This window comes from Electrophorus electricus, chromosome 19 (assembly GCF_041902795.1).
Source record: "Electrophorus electricus isolate QZ-2024a chromosome 19, ASM4190279v1, whole genome shotgun sequence".
NCBI classification, from domain to species: Eukaryota; Metazoa; Chordata; class Actinopteri; order Gymnotiformes; family Gymnotidae; genus Electrophorus; species Electrophorus electricus.
In genome coordinates, this window is record NC_137515.1 from 6,941,012 (window position 1) to 6,959,282 (window position 18,271).

The 18,271-nt window shown below is 40.6% G+C and overlaps 2 protein-coding genes and 1 long non-coding RNA gene across 6 annotated transcripts; 1 reads left to right on the forward strand and 2 right to left on the reverse strand.

Moving 5' to 3' along the window:
* Nucleotides 1-95: 95 nt before the first annotated feature.
* Nucleotides 96-2,620, reverse strand: LOC145652383 (uncharacterized). The gene is made up of 3 exons (XR_014118609.1): nucleotides 2,395-2,620; nucleotides 1,479-1,576; nucleotides 96-469 (listed from the first exon to the last, which is right to left on the reverse strand). It is a non-coding gene; the product is annotated as an uncharacterized LOC145652383 (long non-coding RNA).
* Nucleotides 2,621-3,182: 562 nt separating this feature from the next.
* plac8.2 (placenta associated 8, tandem duplicate 2) lies at nucleotides 3,183-4,877 on the forward strand. Its single transcript, XM_027008640.3, has 3 exons — nucleotides 3,183-3,626; nucleotides 3,846-3,970; nucleotides 4,200-4,877. Exons 1-3 carry the CDS (start codon nucleotides 3,521-3,523, stop codon nucleotides 4,302-4,304), a joined length of 336 nt encoding a protein of 111 aa, XP_026864441.3. The 5' UTR covers nucleotides 3,183-3,520; the 3' UTR covers nucleotides 4,305-4,877.
* A 289-nt stretch (nucleotides 4,878-5,166) lies between these two features.
* cops4 (COP9 constitutive photomorphogenic homolog subunit 4 (Arabidopsis)) lies at nucleotides 5,167-10,463 on the reverse strand. Of its 4 annotated transcripts, none has more exons than XM_027008578.3 (10): nucleotides 10,307-10,463; nucleotides 9,678-9,757; nucleotides 9,423-9,574; nucleotides 9,182-9,285; nucleotides 8,915-9,068; nucleotides 8,544-8,694; nucleotides 8,258-8,428; nucleotides 7,975-8,090; nucleotides 5,737-5,821; nucleotides 5,167-5,644 (listed from the first exon to the last, which is right to left on the reverse strand). In XM_027008578.3, exons 1-10 carry the CDS (start codon nucleotides 10,378-10,380, stop codon nucleotides 5,511-5,513), a joined length of 1,221 nt encoding a protein of 406 aa, XP_026864379.1. In that variant the 5' UTR covers nucleotides 10,381-10,463; the 3' UTR covers nucleotides 5,167-5,510. The 4 variants fall into 4 exon arrangements, with proteins under 4 accessions (XP_026864379.1, XP_081558228.1, XP_026864386.1 ...); XM_081702102.1 differs by having other exon boundaries at nucleotides 9,682-9,757; nucleotides 10,307-10,370; XM_027008585.3 differs by lacking the exon at nucleotides 10,307-10,463 and adding an exon at nucleotides 10,226-10,259.
* Nucleotides 10,464-18,271: the final 7,808 nt, after the last annotated feature.

The following is an 18,271-nucleotide window of genomic DNA, read 5'->3' on the forward strand; positions in this document are numbered from 1 at the left end:
GAACAATTTAGTTAACTTGCAACTTATATAGATTAATTTTACATACTTTTATCATTTGAAACAAGTATTGCAACAAATATCAAGTATTAAAACAGTATTATTATTTTTTGCTTGAACAGTCAATGAAGAGCCTCCTGTTTCTCTGGAAACGCTGTACTTCAGCACAATTATAAATATATTTGTGTGGGTTTTTTTATTGTAATGAAATGCAGCGTTTCCAGAGAAACAGGACGTTTCTGTGCAAGGAAACCAACAGTGACTATTTGGTGGTGGGGCTTGAACTGACAACCTTCCAATACTAGTCAAGTACCTTCACTGCTATGGCCTTCATAAAATTATTGAGAAGGTATATTTATCACCATTACTACAAGGAAACGGTCCCTTCCAGCGCTGGTTAACTCCACAGGATTATGAACGTTATTGAATTTAGAATCGCCCTTCCATCCCTCCTGCAGCATAACTCTGGGATCTGATGGTTTAAGTAGGGAAAAAAAATCATTATCACCGCACATTTTAACAGCAGCTTCATTTCACATAGTTTAGCTCTGAAGCCACAGATTACAACTAGTCCAGGAACAAAGTCTGAAAAAAGTGATAACATTTATCATCTGACAAGTTATGGTACATTAGTGATGTTTTCAAGCTCAGGGACGGGTGGTGCCCAGGAAAGATCCCATAAATGTGTTATCCTTATCAGACTAACAAATTATATCACAATCCCACTCATAAGGTACTTGGAGTTAAGAAACAGTGCACATCTGATTTTTTTTCAGTAGCCATATTTTATATGATTTCCCATAACAATACTTGATTTCCCATAACAAAACTTGTGTGGAGAGTCACATCCTGCAATAACTTTGCCTTTGGACACCCATTCATAGAGGTTTCAGGTTTGCTCCATGAACATATTTGTAAAGTATTCTAGGGGTGTTACTGATCTTCATAACTGTAAAACCATTTGGCGTAATCATTTATTTGAACTACAAATTTTGTAAGGAAGAAATTACCAAAAATATACATAAGGGAAATATCAAAATAGTAAAAATAATAATAATAATAGTGTCTCCGGGAAGATGCATTTGAACCTAATTACTAGCTCGGGGTATTTTGTATTACATCCCAGTTTTTTGTTTGTTTTGTTTGTTTGGTTGGTTTTCAAATTCTATAAACGCCCCCGAGTCGTAGAGTCGCTAATTGAGTATATGACACAAACGTGGTTTTTTTTCCATAGGTGTTTTTTTTTCCCATAGTCATTTGTACAGTCCTTGAAATAAAGCCGCCAAAAATATTTTAGACTGCGTTTGGACAGTTAGGCCAGTGAAAAACTTGCAAATAAGCACTCTCCGTTATAATGAAGGACTGATAAATCCATTTCTGTTAACATGTATGTATTGTATTTTTTACATTTACATATTTCAGATGCCAAATTGTCTGAATGAAGCTGTTCTCGCACATTCGGTGCTAGGGCGGTTTAGTACCGTATTTACGCGTTTGACAGTTAATTGAAGGTTATGCCTCGCGTCTCGCTCGGTTTGAACAGCTCCGGTACCGGGTCCGCGTGCTGCGGTACTCGGTCCTGTCAGGGAGAGAACAGAACCAACGGTCGCAAGTCAGAGATTGCGCCTCAGAACTCTGGACGAAGACGGAGGTTGTTGTGTTACACTGGTAATATACAGAGGTCTGAACGCAGGAATAGAGAGAGAGTGGGCGACATAAACGGTTGGATAAACGGTGTACAGTTTTTGAATAAACCTAAACCTTTTACGCCTTGGCCTAAAGCTACCACTTACATAATAACAGAATTACACAGTTAGTAGATGTAGCGGAAATTGCTTTTATCTTACTTTTTGTATCGAACATTCGATAAACATGTTTTTACAAAAATCTTAAAACACCGTGAATTATCTGTTTCTACTGTCATGGCATATTTCAATATACAAAATATAGTCCTACAAAACGCATCCATGTAAATTAGGGTTAGGGTTAGTAAAGGAATTGTATATTATTTTATGATAATTAGTATAGAATAATGCGATACATTTATTCACTGAATAGTCTTTCGAAAAGAGTAGGCTAATCATACTTCCAGAGTAAAATTTGAGATCATTACCTGTATCTGAAACCGCAAGGCCTCCTTCTGATAGCTACATATTATGGATCTTTTATTCTTTTTCGTATTTTCTCAATACATTGGAAATGTGCTAATACAGCAGTCACACAAATGCAGGTCTCAACAGAAAAGGCTACACGCCTCTCTGGAGACCTGCTTACCTGAGACTCCACATGTAGGCATGTTTGTAAGTATAGCAGTTACCAGATTTGCAGTACTTTATATCCTCAAATCCTGGTCTTACTGGATCTTTGGGACAGGTAAATGTGACCGGCAAAACTCACCCCATCTCTGAAATACCCCTGGCATATGTGTACATCAGCCATTCTCCTGGTATGTGTCTAGCTGTCTTTGTGAAGTAAAATCAGGTCATGGAGCAAAAACGCTTCTTTTCTTTGACACAGCCAGGCTGCCATTTTCCCCTTCTCATTTTGCATAGCTCTAAATGTGCTGTCTGAGTGGGCTATGTGTTTGTATGGCCACAAGGAGGTCCTTGCTGCAGGGTGCCATGTCTGGGCACATGTACAACCGTTAGATCATACCAATAAAAGGGAGCAGGGCAGTACATGCAGGTGAGGCTTAGGGCTGCTTCAGCACCACACATTCCATAACACCCCTCATATTTCAGGACTCTTTGGACCCGGACAGCCAGAGCGTTACACAGTTCAGGGCTTTCCTGCTCCAGCACATTTGGCATTAATGTAGGGCATGAATAAATAAATTAAAAGTTCATTATGTTAGGAAATTAGTAATTATATGAAGAGTTATATGTGAAGATCCACAAAATTGAGTCAGAGAAAACACTAAAATCACGTTCAAGACGTGATAATGGTTCGTGATAATGGTTATCTGCAGAGCTAGAGATATTTTGTCGGTTATTGCATTAAATGCACAATACAGTGCAGTGCAAGTAGGAATATATTATATGGTGCTATATAACCCACCATATAAAGGGGTCCTTTATTTGACTTGGGTGGGAAGGCTGTAAAATTGGGAAATTGTGAATTATAGGCACAACGTACAAACACTGCAAGACTTTAAACCCACTTCACATGATTCATTCTTGTGTCATTGGACCTTTGTTCAGATCCACTATAAAGTATCCTCCATTCTGACTGCACAAACTGGATCATTTGCTTGAAGAACATAGTATCTTTAACGAGACACCATCATCAGGTACAGCTTGTTCTCAAATGAGAAAATACTGTATTTATATTATTTTTATAAACTATACAGTGATATAGATTTATATGTAAATATATGATAGCAAGTTGAAATATTTGTAATTGTGTTTTACAGCAATGTTTCACAAGCTGCTTAACTTATTATAAACATATTTATATTTTAACAATACTACTTTTTTATTTTGGTGAAACAAAATCAATCTCTGCTTAAAATCGCATTATTTCTATGTTTGAGGTCTGGAAGACCATGGAGGTAACAACCCAGCCTGGACCGTATGCACCCTCAAACTTCCAGACAGGACTGTTAGACTGCTGTGAGGACTGTAGCACATGTAAGCCTAAGCCAAGGCAATCGGTCCTTCGTTCAGTGCGCTGGTGTTAGAGACACGTTGGGCTCTAGCCCATCTGACCATCTCTATTTATTGATTCTTTCTTGAGCCATTGAGTCTTTTAGAGTCAGATATGTTTGAACAGGTAGCCATTTAGACATTCAAGTGCTATCTATAAAGAGCAAGCATTGTTTTAATGTGAGTGACTGTCTCACCTACAAGGTGTGTATGGATTCTTCTGCCTGCCTTGTTTGGGCTGTACCATTGCCAGTCGCATGGGAGAATGCTGCTTGTGTGGTTTGGGTATGCCAATGCGAAGTGTCTACAGAACAAAATACAACATCAAGGTGAGCAAGAGGACCAGACAGCACCATTCAAACACATGGCATGACATCATTCCCCATGTTGCTCTCCTTAAGTTCTTTTGGGGGTTCTTAATTGATGTTGTAAGAAAATTAATTCAGCTCTGTCAGATTTTACCTAAATGAAATTGATGTTACATACATTTAATTCATGCTAATTTGTTAGCAGTTTTGTACACATAGGGACCTGATTTGTGTATGGTTTTGTCTCTAGGGATCTCTGTGTAAAGACTGCATGGTCTCCTATTTCTGTCTGCCTTGCTCAGCGTGCCAGTTGAAGCGAGACATTGATAGGAGGAAGGAGCAAGGAATCTTCTGAGGTGCAATGTGTACACAAACCACCCACCACTGAGACATGCATCACATCATAAATCACCCCATACACACTCACCACTGACACACACCCACCACCGATACACACTCCCCTTACACACACACACACACAACCACTGTTACCTCGCTCACCAGGAACATTTACACAAACCCTGACGTTCCCTCTGCTTTGTACAGACACTGAGGATCTAACCAGGCTGAGCTGTTTTCTTCTTGTTTAACAAGTTGAGAACACCAGGAAGTTTACTGTGTATGTGTGAAATCCTTGTCAACATGAAAGCTCAGATAATAAAATTATCTACGTCACTTTGGATATACGGTTTTAAATGGCTTCTTACTGATACAACAAAACACTTGGTACATATAATACCTATACAAATAAGAACACCCCACCACCAGCTCCTTTTAATGAATTGTGATGTCTGTGAAATGCCATTTATGTTCTACATGTGTTTCAGATTTTGATTTAGTTGCTTAAATGGAATCTTTCAGAGCTTGATATGTATATCCATTTGTTGTCTCTCTCTCACACACATACACACACACACTGCATTATCCTGCTATATCCTATTAAATTCAGTTTAAATGCAAGTAGGTCTGAACTACAGACTAAACAAGCTTGTGTAATGGGAACTTTACACCCAGCACCCATCAAACACTTGCTTATTCCACAGTAAGTTATTAATCTTAACAGTAGCAATAACAACTGCATACCGTTATATTTTAGTGTGTAAATCCTCGAGGATAAATTTTTCTTTACTGTTCTAGTTATTAGTTTCAGTAGTCCTCAGAAACAGTTCATTAGTTTTGTAAATTAACTGAAAAACAGTGAAACTGCAGCACACATCAACTTTCACAAACGTTTATATAACAGAGGTTGGTCACACCACTACAACCAAGATACCCTAACACCTGAGGAGTGTAGGCTTACACAAAGATTTATTAAGACATTAAATGAAACCATTTTCACATATGTCCAGGTTATTATGACATGAGCCTCAAAGCCTGAGACAGTCGCTGTGAATATGCCATCATCAGGTGTGCTGTAAATATCTAACTGCCCATCAAGCAAAAAACAGATTAATCAGATGGCCTGTTCTCTGTTCTCTTGTTGATATGTCCTTTAAAAGTGCCTGTTTTTGACCTAAAAGTGGTGAGATGTCAGAATGGGACTGAATTAAGAGTGTGAGGTTTATTGGGACATCTGGGCTTCCATAGCTTGCGCTGTCCACTCTGGGGCTGCCTGACTGATCTTCTCCAGAAGGTTATTGACCTGGAAGCAGAGTGACTGGATCTGCTTGTCCCAGGTGGGTAGCGCCTCTCGTGCTAATAAACAAACACAACGTGATGGAACCATGTTAACATCTGAACTTTCACAGACACTGACAGAAGTCATGCTGTTCAAAGACCCAACTTACTCTCGAAGTGGACAATGCCATCTATCTGGTCAATAAAGCCGTTCATACGACCCTCTGTAATCATCTGGGAAGCGATCTTTTCTGCCTGCAAAGAAATGGACAGGATAATGGAAACAGGATTACCACACTGATGTGATTTGATTCTTCATAGATTTAGTGTAAATACCAGGAAAACATGTGACGTGATGTTTCAAGATCAATCAGCCCTTCATCACATGTGCAGGTGCTGACTGATCCTCCTCCCAAAGCCCACAACCACTGACCCAGGAATTCATAGATCAGCAGTGGCAACAAAACTCTGGGAAGGATTCTGTGCTGATAGATACAGGCTGTGAATTTCCTGGTAGCCCTGTCATGTCAACTGCCACCAGCCATGACTCCAACTCCTGTGGCCTTAATGAAGTTCTTAACCAGATCTTCCCATTACTGATGGCATTTTTGTACCTGGTACCTGCCAGTCACCTTTCCTCTCTTCAGCACCAAGTACCTGGACTTATCTGGCTTGAAACACATCCATGCCCATGTGATGAGCTGCTCTGAGCCTCAGATAATCCACCTGCATACTGGCACTGTGGTTTGTGTGACTGTCAGATCATCCATAAAGGCTCTGATGGGGGGCTGTCAATCTCTAGACTTTGATAGAGGGCCTCTGCATTCCAGCTCAGCTGACATGACCAGCATGTTCAAGGCTAACTGCAGCACTGAAATAGTTCATCCTGTGATGATCCAGCCTGTGCCAACCTGAAGTGACTGCCCCCAAAGTGTCTCTCAGATTGAAGCCATGATTGTAGTCCAAAATTAGATCCATGACCTTACTTGGGACATGGTGCCTTTCCATTGCTGTCTCCACCAACTGGTGTGGTAAAGATCCTTCTCATTCCTCTCTGATAAGTTGTGTTACAACTTCTGTACGCTCAAGGCACCCTGAGACATTCAGGATCTCACCCTTCTGAACAGATGTGTCAATGTGTGTTCCTCAGGAGGTGACCAGTTAGGTGTTAGGCCATGACCCTGAAAAATATCTTCCCCTCTTGCTTCAGTTCATTCCTTGGGAATCCACACACTTTCTGCACATCTTCACTTTTAGGCTACCTTCCCCCTCCTCCAGGTAAGCCCTCAGGATCTTAGGCTCTTTCACACTTGGACCAGAAGCTTGGGACACCTCTTATACACTTTGTAGGGCATTCTACTGGGTCCTGGGGCTGAACTGGCTCTAACTGCCTTGACAACCTCATGTCCTTCAACAGCATTCTAGTTCAATGGACTCTAATCTACTGTACTGGTTAGGATACATTCTATGAGAAAATGACATAGCACTCTTGTAAGTTGCTCTGGATAAGAGCGTATGCCAAATGCAGTAAATCTACCTTCCTCACCTGGGCTCCTTATTATTAAAAGGTGGGCTAATGTGGATTAATCAAGGCACCACACTCCCCTAGGATCTCCTCCCTTACTTTATCACTGTAGGTATTTGTAGATGATGGTCTGTCTCCACCTGCGAACACCTTACTGCATCACTGCAGATGTTACGGAGATGACAGACTCCACCTTGGAACAGGTGAGGTGGCCATTGCGCTTCTGTCCTAGCAGCTGCCATGTGAACCCAAATGGGTTTGAAATGGGAGGCTGCACATCTCCTGACCTGCTCTCTCGCCCTTCAGCCCTGTGGAAGGACATGAGCTTCATCCTGAGGAGCCTGCAGACTTCAACCAGAGATTGCTACTCATCCTAGCCAACCTCCTTGAACTGCTGCTTCAGTGCATAGACCTTTGACCATATCTACCTGATTTTCTCAGCCCCATAGTACTTTACACAGCAGATCTAGATGCCCTTCTCCTCCACTATGCGAAGCCTTTCAGCTTCAAGGCTAATGATGATGGCTGTCAAACTAACAGGGTAAATACCTTTTATTTTGATTTGAGCTTGTCTTTATGGCCTTCTGCACTGACCTCCTAAGTGTGGAGAGTTGCCCAAGAACTCCAGCAAAACAACATTCAGGGTTTCAACAGGTAATTTGTTATGGCAATGCCCTACAATGAACTCAGCGTAAGATATATATTCAGGCTACATCAAGATTGTGTAATGTAAACACCACAAAGAATGGATTACTTCAAAACTCAAATTCAAGCACCAAGAGATGATAACTGATGACCACTACTCTAAAAAGCTTTCAATGTTCTGCATTATCAATTACCTACAATACATTGCATAGTGATACTGGTCAAAAAGCAGTCTTACCTTTGCAGGTGGAATCTCTAAAAGTGCTCCTAACTCTTCAAAAGTAATGTTGTTGTACAGCTTGCTAGCAGAGAGAAGGTTGTGCTCAATGACTGCTCGATCTAAGATGCTTGAGCCTGAAAAGAAGATTCAAAACAGCTTAAACAATTTCCCTTGTAGAGCTTTCGTTAAGATTCAGAATAAACAAATCATATACCACTCCAGCTAAAGTGTCCCCTTGTCCTTGCACAAATTGAGATGGCTACTGCTCATATCATGGTAACAGTGGTATTGTTTAATTTACCATCTGCAGTGGTGGCTTTTTGATGGGGCATCAGCATAGCAGCAAACTCCTGCAGCTGGTTCCCCCGAATGATGCGATCCAAGTACATCTTTTCCAGAATGCCATAAGCCGCCAGCTGCTGACATCGCTCATCTTTGAACAGTGTAGCCAACATACGCGAGCGCTGTTGCCCTACAGACCAATCAGAGCCCTGTGAGCCTAGCGGTTCAACTGCATTATTCTAATTGATTTAAAATTCTAAATAATGACTCAATGTTTCTAATAACATGGACCAGAACTGGAATACCTGCAGAGGCCAGAATAGTGCAGTGAAGGGCATGTTTTAAGGCCTCCAGCCGCTCGCTTTCATGGACAATGGATTTGTAGGAAAGCTCATTGTAGCGCTGAGCTGCTTCGATGAATTTTCGTCGGTAGTCCAGCACTCTGGCGTAGCATACCTGAAAATGTTCAGTACTTGTATCAGGTGCCTCTTTATATCAAAGACACTTTTTACTGTCCATGATCAAACGTGTTCAAACACTTCACCCAACCCTCCATGTTTGTATTTGTTATGAATTTTCAAACGACAAGGCCTCCTGTCTTACAGTGAATGCAGATATCTTCCAATTTTCAGAATGACACACACTACATTCTATTTATGAAGTGCACATGCTGCACCTTGTAATGGATCTGTAGTTGTTCATTGGTGGACTCATTCTGCAGTAAAGAGGCACGATTAATATAGGCCTCAGCCTGAACAGGATCATCATCCTCCAGATAAAGGCGGGCAATCTTTAGGTACGTATCCAACTTGTAGTCAACATTGTATTGTCTAAAAGCATAGTCACAGGAGAGTATGTTATATGTTATACCATATTAGACTGACAAAAAAATATTTTAACATTTTAATCTGGTTCAAAGGCTTTGCTTTATAAAGTGACTCACTTTTGGCCTGTCTCCAGTGGTATACCCACTAAAACTTGGGCAGCATTTCTCCAGTCCTCTTCCTTTTCATAAATAGTGGCTAGATGCTGTCTAATGGAAGCCACCTGTGAAAGTGTTTGTTTTATATTGAATATGGTTAAATCAAACACATTCACTAGCTCATTCTGACCAAACAAGGCAAATTACATGGACAGGCAACCAGAGGAAAGCATTATGTGATATAAATAACTGTCAGACTCACCTGCTCTTCAAAGGAGATCACTCTGGGTTGAATTTTCTCAAGAGTAAAGTGATAAACTGCTTTAGCTGTACTATCGGGTAAACTTGGAAGGTGTGTGCAAAAGTCAGTCAGCAACTGCCTGGATATCACCAGACTGACATTCTCGTTGACCACTGCCAGAAGAAAAAAAATATAGTCTCTTAAAGAGATACGAAAACTAAACATTTTAATGCATCATGATATTCACTTGAATGTAAGGTGTGTTGAAGTATTTACTCGCTTCAACAAATGCTTTCAGGGCCTCAAGTTGTTCTGCATCCGTAAACTGTAGAGCCTTTTCCAGTATCTGACGATATCTAAAATAATTCAATATTCCATTTGAGAAGACATTCATTGCTCAGAAACGAGTCTGTTTATAACAGAACTTTATATCGACGTAGCCACCAATGCATTATTCATTGCATTAAAAAACATTTAATCACGAGTGTGACGGGTAACCGCTAAGGAACGTGATAGATCGCTAGTTATCCTCGCTGCGTACATTAAGATAATGTAGTTATCTAGTCAGCTAGCTAGCCACCGAGCTGCATCTGGGCCCATCAGATAAATCCATCTCTCTGTAAAATGCAGATATTTTGTGAGTGTCGTGAGGCAAAAATTCAAGCAACTTATTAAACACTTCCTAGTCTGATCGGTGATCAACTGATTATCTGTAAGCATAGTAACCTAGCTATAGCGTAATGATAGCTGCCGTGCATAAAACCTTGGTTCGGCTATGTAGCCTGCCAGCTAACTAACGTCATCTAACATTAACGTAGCCTTACTTTCCGCTCCACGTCGTTAGTGACTGAACCTCTCATCAACAAAACCGACAATGTAGCGAATATTAATACAGCAATACGCACTTCCCAGCGAGGTCTTTGTGAGAGCCGCTAGAGTTCATGAGCTGGGCGAGCTCCTGTCTTACGCCGGACGCCATTTTCGTTTAAAAAAAACCCCATAAACGTCGACGACTTTACTATTAAACCAAGAGGGTACCGTTCGCGCTCGAGAGGATCCCGGTTCAGTCCTCCAACTCCCGCTGATCTGTGAAAACATAAGGATGGTTGCATGTATGGAGGACTAGTTTCTCCTTTCGCTTCTTCTAAACGTTTGCTTATTTTAACAAATGTTTCAAGATGCCAGACCTGGCACTTTGGTCATTGGGGCCTACTTGTAGAAGGGCTCGGAAAAAAATACAGGCAGACTTCATCACTTACACGGAAAAAAGGTTATTCTCCATAACAAATTAATGCCTCAGCTACTTGTGACATTGGCGCTTTGATAACTGAAGAAAATGTTCTGTTTTTCCTCTTGAAGGCAATAATATTTTAATATCAATTGATGGTGGGGGAAAATTCATAAATGGTAAGTAAATATCGAGAATTCGAATTCATAAATGTAAATGTCGAATTCATAAATGGTAAGTATTTCAGCGAGACTGAAATAGGCTACTTATTCGTCAGCTTCATATTCGGATTTCCATTCTCCCTTTAATGAGTAATAACCGTGCCGGTCTATGAGGAGCCCGGCCACTTCATATTCCTTTATGTATGACAACAAATGTGTGTGAATAGAACTAAACGGCTAAAAACGAAAAATTAAAATAGTTTTCCAAATTTGACCAGCATCCTTCTTTAATTTTGAAAGCAGAAGTATGAATTACAATAAAGAATAACAAAAACAAAAAAAACACATTTGTTTCCTACACCAAACATGTTTTCAGTAGTAGTTCACAGGATTAACCACAAACCCCCCCTTTACTGTTATTCTATTTAGTTACGGCCTTTTAGATAATCTTGAGTTATAAAGTACAGTCCATGTATTTGGAAGCTTTACAGCATTACGTACAGAGAAGTGATTCTCAGCGAGATAAAAAGCGCCATTTACAGGCGCCTTAAAATACACTTAAAGTGGAACGAAAGCAAGTACTTTGGATTGCATTATCAGCTTCTTAAAAGTGATCTTTACAAACACAGGATTATTGTTCAGATTTAGTATATCTCATGTTTCATGTAAGTGAAAAAACCTTAACGTTAGTTATTTATCTAATTAAATTCTTTGCTTCAGTGAATGAGCCCTGATGTTTGCAAAGCTGTGAAAAATTGTGTTCTTTCGGGAAAATTGCGACATTTAAATGTTCATTAAAGTAATCTATAACATGCACTGAAGCCTGTCACTCAGTAAAGTAACTCACACATATTTATTACAATTGCAATTCAAAAAGTTGCCGCTATGGGTAAAATGCTAATAAAACACAAAGCAGTGATTTGTACATTTTGTTTGACCTGTGTTTAATAGAACCCAGTACAAAAACATGGTTTTGTTCTTTTACCTTTTATTGGCATATACTTGCTGTGAAATTGATGACAGTAGCATATTCCAAAAAGTGTTTATGGGGCAATTTAATACAAAAAAATAAAAATAAAAATTGTGAAATGTTAAAAATTGTGATGCAATCATATTTGGGTATAAAAGGAGCAACCAAGAAAGTCCTTGAAATTGCCCACACCCTTTCCTAAAAAATACTAGCTGAAGTAATCAAACCTCTATGAAATCTAATAAACTCCTCCCTGAACATTGGCTATGTTCCTAAATCATTCAAATTAGCAGTCATTAAACCACCCATAAGGTTAAGGTACTTGACTAGTAGTCAGAAGGTTGCTAGTTCAAGCCTCACCATCAAATTTCCACTGTTGGGCCCCTGTGCAAGGCCCTTCACCCTCAGTTGCTCAACTTGTATTCAATTGTAAGTTGCTTTGGATACATGTATATATCAGGTACTTGAAGTCTTTCAGTTAGGGTTTAGGCCTCATCATAGTACAGAGGCTGTAATGATTAAAGTAGTCAGTAACCTGTTGTTGGCATCCAATTAGGGTCTCTCTGCTTATTTTGATTGGTCTCAGTGCAGCATTTGACACCATAGATCACATTTTACTAGATAGATTTGAAAACATTGGCATTACAGGAATGGCTCTTTCCTGTTTTAAATCTTGTTTAGCCAATTGTTACCAGTGTACTTTTGTACTTTTCAGTACAAACCAAGGTTAGTTTAGGTGTGGCACAAGGATCTGTTCTAGGGCCCCTGCTTTTTACTTTATATATGCTACCTCTAGGTGAAATTATCCATGTGCTGATGAAGTACGCCAGGAGTACGCTCTTTCATTATGTAATAAAACCCGATGGTCTCCTAATCGTTCATTCTTTAACAGTAAGTGGTGTCGGTGTAATTCTGGATCCCAGTATCTCGTTCAAAACTCATGTCACTAATATTTCTAGGACAACCTTTTCCCACCTCAGAAACATTGCAAAGATTAGGAACATAATTTACATGATGCAGAAAAGATAGTCCATTAATTTATCAATTGCAGATTGGACTACTTGGCCTTATCTGACAGTAACACTAAGAGCTTAAACAAGCTCCAGTTATTTCAAAATACAGCAACCAGAGTTCTTACTAGAAGCTAGAGAGTATGATCATATTAATGCTACATTAGCTACATTGCATTGGCTCCAAGTACAATTTGTATTGATTATAAAATACTTCTAATGACCTACAAAACACTGAATGGTCTTGCCCCACAGTACCTTAGTTAACTCCTAGTGCATTACGGACGACCATGTCTGCTTGGATCAAAAGGTTACTAGTACCAAGATTAAGAAAATCTACTGCAGGGGGCAGAGACTTTTCTTATAAAGCTCCCACACTGTGAAATAAGCTTCCTGTAAATGTTTAAGACCCAGACACAGTCTCAATATTTAAGGCTAGGCTGAAAATCTATCTATACAGTCAGGCATTTTCTTAAATACTTCCTATCTTAGGTCAAGGTGCAGATCTTGGGGGGGGGGGGGGTCTAGGGGCATTGAGAGTTCTGGGAAACTGGGATGTTATGATGATGTCACTTCACCTCTCTTTTGCCACTTAAGTTTGCAGAGAGCAGTGGAGAGCTGATGTTCCAAGGTGCTGTCATGCTTGCGTTTCCTTCTGGCTCTGTTCCTTTAGCTGTGCTGCCATAGCTAGATCCGCCGGAGTCCATCTTTGCATTATGGTTCCTTAATTTACACACCTTTGTACCTGGACATGTCTAATAATCTATTCTTTCTGCTGAGGTACACCTACTCCTGTTGTCATGTTGTTACTGAGCCTCAGCTCATCTCAGCTGGCAAGGCTCCTTCCACCACCCACCACACCTCCACGCCAGCTAACTACTTCTTGCCCTTGACCGACGTTCTTATATAAGATGGACACATGCACAAACCAGACTAAGACTTCAAGAAAAGCAGAATAGACATCCATTGCTTATATCTTTTATCTTTTTTTCTCTGTGTCTACTTACTCTACTCTTTATTGTTGTTACTATTGTAGTGTCCATTGTGAGCTAGAGGAGGATGCCCCTCCCGCTTTGAGTCTTGGTCCCTCACAAGTTTTCTTCCTGAGGCTCTAGGGAGTTTTTCCTCACCACTGTCGCTCTTGGATTGCTCACTGGGGCCTTGGATTTGGATATGTGTAAAGCTGCTATGTGACAATGACTGTTGTGAAAAGGACTATAGAAATAAATTTGACTTTGACTTGGTACGCAGCCTGTCACAACCTGAGGGACAACCATTGAGGACAATCAACAATGCCATGCCAGTGCAACCATTTTCTCCCAGCTCAGCCAACAATCAATATCATTACATTTCTCAGAAGCCTGTTTACAGCAAGGAGCAAAATTACACCCATCACGGATCACTTACTTGTTCATCCTCATCCTTTGGCTTTGCTTGTGTTATGTTTTTGACCCTGTTGATTTTTGCCTCTTGTCTCTCCCTTTGGATTTGTTTGCCTGGTTGTATTTATCTCTCTGGATATTGGAATTTTGGACTGCCTTTCTTTTGGATTCTCCCTCTAACTACAATCTCGGTGTAAATAAACTTCTTCCCTTTATCTGCGCGCGTCTTGCCTGTTCTGAACATTAAAAACAAATTATTATTGATTATTACATATTTATTTTCCTTTTCCTTTATTGATTACTAATAATCTTGTAAATAACAATTTCTAGTACTCTGTTCCAATCTATATTATCTATATTATGTTTCTATTTATGTGTTTCTTGTTAATTGCTTTGGAACAGTGTATCTTATTATATTCATGCCAATAAAGCACCTTTGAATGATATCGCAAGGTTTTCAGATAAATTGGATGTTTTGGCAGAGGTCCTTCAACCACTGTGCAAGCAAAGTGCTTCTGAATTTCTAAATAACCAGAGTATAGTTGTCACGGAATGATCGCCTCCCGGGAGTCACAGGGTTTGACCCAACATGTGACGTGGGAGGATAATTGTTTGTGGCCACACCTGCACCTCATCTTGTCTGTGTATATAAACCCTTGTTATTATATGTAGCGTGCTGGTCATTGTTGATGTAGTATGCTAATGGTAAGGTTAGTCTTATTATTGTTAAAAGTGTTCGTGTTCATCTTCATCGTTCGTGTTATATGTGAGTGCCGGTATATCATATGTAATAAATGTTAAATAAAAATAAATAAAAAATGTCCATGTCGAGAGAGTCCACGCCCTTCTGAACTCGGGCCACCACGTTACAGAATGAACAACCACCACAGGATGCCAGCTCCCACGGCAAAAAACAGACTTCCTAGCGGGAGGTGCGTAGGCACCCCCCGCACTGCTGCCTGGATCCCAGGGCATTGGGGAGAGGACCACGACCGCTGTCTGTGTCGTCTCCAGAAGTGGAGAGGAACATCCCCAGGAATTTCTTGGGGGGTGGGGGGGCCTAGGGATGTTGAGCCTGGGCCGAGGAGGACGGAGGGGCACCACACCAACCAGAAAGAGGGTGGTTGGGTGATGCAATCAGGATCTCCGGAGGGCAGGGCTGAAGCCCGAGTTCCTTTCCATCAGTGGACTCGCCAGCGAGACTGGAGGCTCTGCCCAAAGCCCCGGAGGCAAACCGGCTCTGGGACGCTCCTAGGGCGGCAGGGAAAAGGAGGACTGTTGGGGAGGGTGGCACGTCTGGAACCGGGGCGGACATGCACCCCCACATGTCCGTTGAGGCCACGGACACGTCAAGGCACCTGCGCGGACTGCGGGCACCACGTCACTGCGCTGTATATGTTTGTGTGTGGGGCACTATTGTTTGTTTGTCTATGTGCCTTTCGTATGTCCACAGGCGTAATGCCATTGGGAGCATTCCGGACTACCCTGAGAGGCAGGGAAGCTACCTTTCTCCCTCTCGCCGTAAGGTCTCCCTTGCTGGCAGCACCTGGCCCACCTGGTACTGCGTGCTGTGTGCATGTTAATGTGGACACGGCACCCGGAGGTTCGCGTTCATTGGACGGACGCATTGGGAGCCACGCCCATTGGGAGGGGGTTCTGTCACGGAACGCTCGTGAAGTGGGAGGATATGTTTGTGGCTATACCTACACACACCTGCACCTTGTCTTGTCTTTATTTGTGTGTGTGTGTGTGTGTGTGTGTGTGTGTGTGTGTGTGTATACAACCCCCCCACTTTGTCCTTGTTTGCAGGGTGTTGGTCATTATTGATGTAAATGTTAACGTCGTCACTGTCAATTTGTACTTTCGTCATTGTTAATGGTAGTCGTGTTAATTGTTCTGTTCAGTGTTAACCGTTAAGTGTTTACATTTATTGCTTGTGTTGTGAGTGCCGTTATGTTTTATGTAATTAAATGTTCATTCATGTCGAGAGTCATGGAGAGTCCTGCTCCATGCCCTTCGGCATTAAGGCCACCACGTTACAATGGTAGAAAACGTAGATGTTTAATTCATAACATTAATTCCATGGAGTTATAAAGTTTCAAGAATGTAGATCATGTATGAATGTAGTTCTTTTCCTTTGAGTTTCCTACTTTCGTTGCTGCCATAGGAACAATGGGCAATGCTAAGATACAATATATTGTCAGAAGTATTCACTCACCCATCCAAATCATTGAATTCAGGTGTTCCAATCACTTCCATTGCCACAGGTGTATAAAACCAAGCACCTAGGTATGCAGACTGCTTCTACAAACATTTGTGAAAGAATGGGTCACTCTCAGGTGCACAGTGAATTCCAGCATAGTACCGTGATAGGATGCCACCTGTGTAACAAGTCCAGTCATGAAATTTCCTTGCTACTAAATATTCCAGTCAACTGTCAGTGGTATTATAACAAAGTGGAAGCAATTGGTAATGACAGCAAATTATAATGGGATTATAATTTGGGGTTGTTTTTCAGGAGTTGAGCTCAGCCCCTTAGTTCCAGTGAAAGGAACTGTTAATGCTTCTGCATACCAAGAGATTTTGAACAATTTCATGCTCCTAACTTTGTGGGAACAGTTTGAGGATGGCCCCTTCCTGTTCCAACATGACTACACACCAGTGCACAAAGCAAGGTCCATAAAGACATGGATGAATGAGTTTGGTGTGTAAGAACTTGATTGGCCTGCACAGAGTCCTGACCTCAACCTGATAGAACACCTTTGGGATGATTTAGAGTGGAGACTGCGAGCCAGGCTTCACGTCCAGTATTGTCTGACCTTACAAATGCGCTTCTGGAAGAATGGTCAGAAATTCCAATAAACACATTCCTAAACCTTGTAGAAAGCCTTCACAGAAGAGTTGAAGCTGTTATAGCTGCAAAGGCTGGGCTGACATCATATTAAACCCTATGGATTAAGATTGGGATGTAACTCAAGTTCATATGCATGTGAAGACAGATGAGCAAATACTTTTGGCAATATAGTGTATGTCATTAATGCAGTGTCCATTAGCATTAAAATGCCTTGCCACTAGAAGTGACAAATCATTCATTCTGATGGTCCAAATATGTTCAACAAAACAATCACAAGCTTTCTGTTGGTTTCTCTAATGTAAAGATGATTAAATCTCTTGTAATACAGTAGACATCTCCTGCAGTTATGAGCAGAAATGGGTGATAACAATAGATCTTTTATGCCAATTATAGTGGCTATTAATAAATGTACATGTAACACATATAGAGCAGATACATGCTACAGGCTAAAGTACCAGAGTTATTATCAGAATGGTCATTTATCTCACTCTTGACCAGTTAACAAGAATGACTTTGTTGCTGATTTATCATCCTTTAAAAAATACGGTGACTAATATACTAAAACACTTCAGAATCCTCCAGGATGATGCAGAGACTGCGTCTCTTTTTAAGAATCCTCCACTGATCTCCTACATATGAGACAAAAACATCAAACACGCTTGTCAAGAGTGAGATAAATGACCATTCAGATAATAACTGTGCTACTGTATAACTACCCCCAATGACAGACCATTTTTTCCAATTTTGGATTCAATAGTAAATCTGGTATATTCTGTGTCTCTGAGATATACATAATCTGTAGCCTGTAGGGTTACTGAAAACTGTCGCTGCAAATCCTGTTAGTAAAAAGAACGGATTAGCACTAAAGGTCAAAAACTGGATGTACCAAAAAATATGCTTAATTTACGCTGTTTCAGAATTATTTAAGACAAAACATAATACATAAAAATACTTAAACCTCCAGAGTGTAAAGTTCTTATTTGTCTTCGCAATGACATTAATACAGATTCAAGCATTGGAGCTCATTGAAAAGAATGCAAGGCCTGCCCCTTAAAACAGGCCAGTTAGTGAGCGTTGTGTGAGGGGAAAAATCTATCATAATATCATAAATCAATCGATTAACTATTTTTATACCTCGCCATTAAAGTTTATGTATATTGCTTATTTTTATCCTTTTACTTCAGTTAAACATTTATTGCAAAAACGGAAGAAGCGGCCCGCGGAAGTGGTATAAAGACGTAATATGTTGTTTCCTTTGAAGGCGT